This window comes from Egretta garzetta, unplaced genomic scaffold, assembly GCF_000687185.1.
Source record: "Egretta garzetta isolate BGI_Z169 unplaced genomic scaffold, ASM68718v1 scaffold884, whole genome shotgun sequence".
Lineage (NCBI taxonomy): Eukaryota > Metazoa > Chordata > Aves > Pelecaniformes > Ardeidae > Egretta > Egretta garzetta.
In genome coordinates this window covers 6993-7754 of record NW_009259330.1, presented here as the reverse complement: position 1 = coordinate 7754, position 762 = coordinate 6993, and the positions used below count along the sequence as shown (strand labels likewise).

Here is a 762-nt window from a genome sequence, read left to right as displayed (position 1 = left end):
GAGCCAGTTCCAGCTGGCCCCCGCCGTGCTGCAGGGCCAAACCAGTGCCCATGTGGGCTCCCTCCTGGCCACCACCCGGGCTCTGCTGGGCCAGCTCTGCACCCGCAGCATGCAGCACCTCTTCATGATCCTCGCCTCCCCCAGGTCCTTGCTCTTGGGAGGGGGAGAAACAGGGAGGGGGTCAGGGCTGGGGGGAGACCATGGGGCTCTGTGGGGCAGATCTGGGGCAGGAGATGGAGGTGTCCTGGGGTGGGGATGGCACCTGGGTGGGCACTGGGGGTGACAGAGGTCCTGGCTCTCCCCAAACAGGTATGTGGACCGTGTGAGCGAGCTGCTCCGGCAGAAGCTGAAGCAGGCAGAGCTGCTGCTGGCCAAGAAGGAGGCGATGAGCCAGAAGCGGCAGGAGGCCCTGGCAGAGCAGGGCGCCTTGGAGCCCAAGCTCGACCGCCTGCTGGAGAAGACCAAGGAACTGCAGAAGCTGGTGAGGGAGGGAGGTGGACCCCACTGGGACACTGCGGGGCCCCCCTGCTGCCCCCCAGCTCCTGACCCCACAGCTCTTGTCTTGCAGATCGAGGCGGACGTCTCCAAGCGCTACAGCGGGCGGCCGGTGAACCTGATGGGTGTCTCCCTGTGAGCCCCCCGGGACCAGTGCCCACGGAGAGGAGCAGCATGGGCCCCTGCTCCTCAGACCCCACCCCCCCCCGCCCTTTCACAGCCCGGGGGGGCACTGGTAACGTGGCAGTGACCTCCCCCGGGGAGTGG

At 68.1% G+C, this 762-nt stretch overlaps 1 protein-coding gene across 1 annotated transcript in view; it reads left to right on the top strand.

Annotated features, from left to right (window-relative positions):
- CDK5RAP3 (CDK5 regulatory subunit associated protein 3) overlaps positions 1 to 672 on the top strand; it is a gene marked incomplete at its 5' end in the record, with an annotated part of 10360 nt that extends 9688 nt beyond the window's left edge. Inside the window, 3 exons of the mRNA XM_035892361.1 lie at positions 4 to 144; positions 310 to 481; positions 569 to 672. Coding sequence (XP_035748254.1) covers positions 4 to 144; positions 310 to 481; positions 569 to 634 — 379 coding nt within the window. The remainder of the gene's footprint in view (positions 1 to 3; positions 145 to 309; positions 482 to 568) is intronic.
- Between the last annotated feature and the right edge of the window lie 90 nt (positions 673 to 762).